This window comes from Hylobates moloch, unplaced genomic scaffold, assembly GCF_009828535.3.
Source record: "Hylobates moloch isolate HMO894 unplaced genomic scaffold, HMol_V3 SCAFFOLD_17, whole genome shotgun sequence".
Taxonomy (NCBI): Eukaryota; Metazoa; Chordata; class Mammalia; order Primates; family Hylobatidae; genus Hylobates; species Hylobates moloch.
The window spans coordinates 64990120-64996391 of NW_026652292.1; the positions used below are offsets into that span (position 1 = coordinate 64990120).

Here is a 6272-nt window from a genome sequence, read left to right on the forward strand (position 1 = left end):
TGATTTATGCCCACGGAGAAGTCTGAAAAATAGACAACCAATAACACATCAATCATGTTGCTAAATAAATGGTTCAAAATCCAGAGGGCTGTAGTAGCCCTTAGCCCTTACTTCCATCATTTCTTTGGTTTTTTTTTTTTTTTTTTAAGAAATGTCATATAAAATTGAATTCTTATTTCTTTTTAGGATTTCATCAAAGGTCTTTCCATTTTGCTCCGAGGGACAGTACAAGAAAAACTCAATTGGGCATTTAATCTGTATGACATAAATAAAGATGGCTACATCACTAAAGAGGTAAGGGATGCCTCACCAACATCGCAGTAATTTGGACCATTTTCATTTTTTAACTTTAAAATATTATTTGCAATTATTAATTTGAAGTTTTTTTGAGGAAATCCAAAATATTTTATGTAGTGGAAGAAAGATGTATAATTAAAAATTTGGGATAGAAATAGTTTATGGTGAAGCTCCAAAGTAAATAAATATATAACACATAAAGATTACACCCTTGTTTCCTGCTGGCATCTTAATAAATACTGTGAACGGAATAAAGATCATGGTTGGAATCAGATAGAAAGAAAATGTATCCAACCCATGTTTCAGTATTTAGCCTGAAGCCTTTGTTTTCCCCCACAGCATGTGATCCATAAGGAAATGCAATTTTACAATCATGGGGATTGTGGAATGACCTGACGCAATGGTGGGGTCTCCAAACGCACTTTGAGGCAGACTATCCAGGAAACAAGGTTCACAGACCAAATTAAGATACTCGTATTACACAATTTATTAAACCAATTTAAAACACAGCGAGAAGTAAAGGGAAAGGGATGGGGTAAGTTAACCAGGCAGGATAGGATGCAAATGGGGTTGAAAGACCACACTCCCTAAATCCTGGGCATGCTCAGTGTGCCTATGTCCTGTCTCTCTTTGCCTCACGAGCCTTCCCCAGAATTGAGTTTTGAGCAAGAGGCCCCACAGACAAAAGGTGCCCAGGGCCAACAGCCAATGACATGAACTTGTGCTACTGGAGAGACACAGGTGCAAGTGTGCCAGGTCACAAGTATAGCCTGATAAGTAGTAATGGGTTTCATTTGTGTTTCTTGCACAGAGGACACCTGGGGCCAGAATAAGTGTCACTAGTGGGTGCCAAATTAAGACCTTATGGCTATTAAGTGTTCATGTATATGGAGCATATCCTAAATAGTACTTCTTGTATATCTTTATATCATGAATATTTATTACCCAGATACTTAGGATACCTTAAGTATCTCTTGTTCTTCAATTCTTACCTCTATGTTTAACACATCTCAAGAATTCTGCCTGTGTCTAACAAACTACTTGCTACTTATCTATGCTTAAAACATCTTAAAAGGTTTCACCTGTTTACAAATTACTTTATCATTTATAATAGAATTGAATACTCTTAAAATTAAATATATATTAGATCTGTATTATCAACCCAATTGAGAGAACTTTCATGTGAAACAAATGTACAACAATAAATCTAAATGTTTGAGTTATTAGATATTTTTACTCATAAGAATGAAAATGATAAGGCAAAATTAGACTGTTTTAGAGAAAAAGTTAGTAATAAAATTTCAAGGTGTTTCCCAGGGTCAAAATTTTTTGACTAGTCTTCACATGTGACTTAAGTTAAAGCCACAGTAGGAAAAATACAACGAAAACCCTAATGCACTTTAAAACTTACTTACCAATCAATTTCACTAATTCTAGATGGTGTTTTTTTCTCAATATATGGTGTGCAGTATATTTGATTCTCAATAGATGGAAACTGATGATCAACACATAAGATATATAATAATGCAACTAAATAAACATAGTCTACTTAAAGTCTATAGAAATCCAAACATTAAACCAGCATATTCTTTTCCTGACTATGGTAGATACATGGAAATTTGCTACATTTTGAAACCAAGAGATCAGAATTCATTCTTAAATTCTGATTCTTCTGCTCTTAAGGCAGAAAACTGTTTGTTGGCTTTTCCTTTGGGACAACCAACAGTCGTCTAACAAAGAATCCAACAAACAAAAAGTCAAAAATTTAAAATTGAGTAGGAACAATCTGTCAGAGCTTCTTAGACTGGTTTCTTCATATATGTGTGCAGCCTCACGTGAGTGCCTTTTACTTTTCAGGAAATGCTTGATATAATGAAAGCAATATACGATATGATGGGTAAATGTACATATCCTGTCCTCAAAGAAGATGCTCCCAGACAACACGTCGAAACATTTTTTCAGGTAGGAATGAAAACAGAAGTCAAGAGGGCATGAAGTTAGGAGAAAATTTCCTGATGTTTGCCACGCACCATGATGATTCAAAAGAAGGCAAAGGAAAATAATTTTTACTGAAACAAAACAGTATTTACCATCCTATTAATTTAATAGCTTTGGTTTTGAATTTACAATGCTGATAACTACATTTATTGAACATTCACTAAATCCAAGATACAACACTAAACAGTTCTCATGTTTCACAAGTTTTGTTTTCATTCAGTTTTATCCCATTTTACAGATGAGACAAAAAGCAAGCTGTGAAAGTTTCAGCAAATTACCCGAGCTCTGTCATATCTAGAAGGTGGGATTTTACCTAGGACAGAGTGACTCTAAATCTTCACCACATTATATTGCAAAGGGAAAAGCCAGAAGCATTTGGCCCTATCATTTTTCTAAGAAACTGCTGGTTCCTGCTCTGAAACAGTTCCTCCATGTGAAATAAGCAGCTAGGTTTTCTTTTTATCAGCTTCAGCTCATTTGGTCCAGGTATGAGGGTATTAAGGGATAAGTCTAAATACAATTTTTTGTTTTCTTCCTGAACAGAAAATGGACAAAAATAAAGATGGGGTTGTTACCATAGATGAGTTCATTGAAAGCTGCCAAAAAGTAAGTAATGAAAGTGTAGTAACTATCAATTCAGCTATCATAACAGCTAAACTGAGTATTAGCAGCTAGCTGCCATGAACTGGGAAAATATAGAGATCATATGCCTAAGTCTACCACTTCTACAATATGCAACATAAGCCTACCACTCGGAAAACAAGCACCAATTACATAATCAACATTTAGAGTGCCTACTGAGTCAGGCTATGGAGGAAACCCTGGGGATATCAAAGTTGCACATGTACTGTGTTTTTGATTCCCAAATTCCTTAGAGAGTATTCATCATGGAGGATAAAACATATATGAGATTTGAATTGCTCTTTGCCCAAACTTAGCGTAACTCATAAATTATCTATCATATCTCCATAGCATTAGAATTCCTAGATACTTGAGTATGCATCACAACAGGCCAAGCTTCTATCTGATTTCTAAGAGAAAAGTCATTGTTTTAGTGTATGTGGACAAGAAATGGCTCTTTGACTGAACTCACTAATGGTCTTCAGTCACAAAAAATAAACAGCGGAAAATTTTCTCTGAAGAGAACTCCAGGTACTAGCCTGTTATCAAAGAAACCAGTGTTTGTTAGCTTACTTAGAATTATTTGACTTGATGTGTGGGCAGAACCACAGTTAAAAATTGTTTAGGCCTGGTACAGTAGCTCAGAACTGTAATCCCAGCACTATGGGAGGTTGAGGCGGGAAAATTTAAGGCCAGGATTTTGTGGGCAACATAGCAAGACCCCATCTCGACAAAAAAAAATTAAGTTAGCTGGGCATGGTGGCATGTGGCTGAAGTCTCAGCTACTTGGGAGGCTGAGGCAGGAGGATCACTTGAGCCCAGTTGAGCCATGATTGTGCCACTGCACTCCAGAATGATGGGCAACAGGAATAGACTCCTCTGCCTCAAAAAGAAAAAAAGAAAAAAAGAATTTTTTTCAAATAATCATGAAAACGAAGACATCTGTTGTTTCTTTAGTTTTTCTCTTCATTTTTAAATTGTTGTTCTTACCTTTCTGGATGTCTGCTTGTTTCTCAACTTGGATTTCGATGCAGTGGTCTTTGAGAGAATTAATTTGGTGACATTAAGCTGCTTGATGGTGATGTTGTTACTTGGTTTCTAGCAGTGGAAGCCATTTTTGGTTCAGCCACCATTTACCACTACCATAAACAGCTCAGTAAGTGCTATTCACATGCAACTGACAAGTGCTCCAATAATGCCCAAAGTCTGTCCCCTAACTCATTTCTAAAGAATATGCTAAACTGAACACAGCCACTGAGCAGTGGTTTCTGCTCCCCAATTCTTTCTCTGTAATTGAGAGACCATTCATTTTTAAAGGCTCCTTCAGGCCACACAGATTTAGCCATAACTAGCAAACAGAAAGAGAAATGATTGATTACTGCAAACATGTTACCTCTTAATCCACCACCCTGCCTCCTACGCGCCAGCCTCCAATCTTCATGAACTGCTGGCTCATACACACACACAATTTTCCTAGTACCTGTATAAAAGTCTGTGTGATTTCGCCTGCGATCTACATAGAATGCCAAAATTCTCATTTGCTTTGACTTACCTCTGCGCCTCTGTAGTTTCCATTTTGGCATTATGATTTGAGAAATATCCTCCATTAATACCAAGTAAAGATTTAAATAAAGTGGTTTAATGCCTGGTCAATAGACTCCACAAAATATAAAATGGGTCCTTCGTAGTCATCTATGTGGAAAATGGATAGAATATCATTTACATTTGCAAACACTTAATAATATTTGAGCTTTTGGCATAGGTGGTTGATGGAGGAGGCAATACTCAGGGGCAAAATAATGTACTTTTCCTTGCAGATATGCTGAATTTAATCGCTCTATGTTTCTCCCTTACAGGATGAAAACATAATGCGCTCCATGCAGCTCTTTGAAAATGTGATTTAACTTGTCAAATAGATCCTGAATCCAACAGACAAATGTGAACTATTCTACCACCCTTAAAGTTGGAGCTACCACTTTTAGCATAGATTGCTCAGCTTGACACTGAAGCATATTATGCAAACAAGCTTTGTTTTAATATAAAGCAATCCCCAAAAGATCTGCATCCTTTTCATAATGCCACTGAGTTCATGGGATGTTCTAACTCATTTCATACTCTGTGAATATTCAAAAGTAATAGAATCTGGCACATAGTTTTATTGGTTCCTTAGCCATGGGATTATTGAGGCTTTCACATATCAGTGATTTTAAAATATCAGTGTTTTTTGCTACTCATTTGTATGTATTCAGTCCTAGGATTTTGAATGGTTTTCTAATGTAGTGACATCTGCATTTAATTTCCAGAAATTAATTTTCATGTTTGAATGCTGTAATTCCATTTATATACTTTAAGTAAACAAGATTACTACAATTAAAAAAACGCATAGTTCCAGTTTCTATGGCCTTCCCACCTGTTAGAAATTAATTTTGTTAGAAATTAATCTGGCATTTTTAAACATTTAAAAATTAGTTATCAGATATCAGCATATGCCTAATAAAACTTATTTTAATAAGCATTTAATCTTCCATAATACATTACAGCCAAGGCCTATATAATAATTTTGGATTTGTTCAATCTTACAGGCTGTTTTCTATTGTATCATTAAGTGGAAGTTCAAGAAGGCATCAAACAAAACAAGGATGTTTACAGACATATGCAAAGGGTCAGGATATCTATCCTCCAGTATACAGTAATGCTTAATAACAAGTAATCCTAACAGCATTAAAGGCCAAATCTGTCCTCTTTCCCGACTTCCTTACAGCATGTTTATATTACAAGCCATTCAGGGACAAAGAAACCTTGACTACCCCACTGTCTACTAGGAACAAACAGCAAGCAAAATTCACTTTGAAAGCACCAGTGGTTCCATTACATTGACAACTACTACCAAGATTTAGTAGAAAATAAGTGCTCAACAACTTAAGTGCTCAACAACTAATCCGGATTACAGTATGCTTTAGCTCATCATAATTCAGATTATTTTTAATCATCTTAGCCAAAACTGTAAAGTTGCCACATTACTAAAGACACACACATCGTCCCTGTTTTGTAGAAATAACACAAAGAAAGACCAAGAGGCTACAGAAGGAGGAAATTTGCAACTATCTTTGCAACAATAAATCAGGTATCTATTCTGGTGTAGAGATAGGATGTTGAAAGCTGCCCTGCTATCACCAGTGTAGAAATTAAGAGTAGTACAATACATGTACACTGAAATTTGCCATCGCGTGTTTGTGTAAACTCAATGTGCACATTTTGTATTTCAAAAAGAAAAAATAAAAGCAAAATAAAATGTTTATAACTCTACTGTCTATGTTATAGGTCTTTTCCAAGAAATTTTGTAATTATTAGATTTA

General features: G+C 35.6%; 1 protein-coding gene across 3 annotated transcripts in view; it reads left to right on the forward strand.

The window, feature by feature from the left end:
- The window catches only part of KCNIP4 (potassium voltage-gated channel interacting protein 4), a 549793-nt gene extending 543581 nt beyond the window's left edge, over positions 1–6212 (forward strand). For 2 of the 3 annotated variants that reach the window (XM_032135708.2, XM_058430258.1), the window contains exons 5-8: positions 187–294; positions 2155–2259; positions 2839–2901; positions 4773–6212. In XM_032135708.2, coding sequence (XP_031991599.1) covers positions 187–294; positions 2155–2259; positions 2839–2901; positions 4773–4820 — 324 coding nt within the window. In that variant the 3' untranslated portion in view covers positions 4821–6212. The remainder of the gene's footprint in view (positions 1–186; positions 295–2154; positions 2260–2838; positions 2902–4772) is intronic. The other variant, XM_058430257.1, reaches the window with a different exon arrangement.
- Positions 6213–6272: the final 60 nt, after the last annotated feature.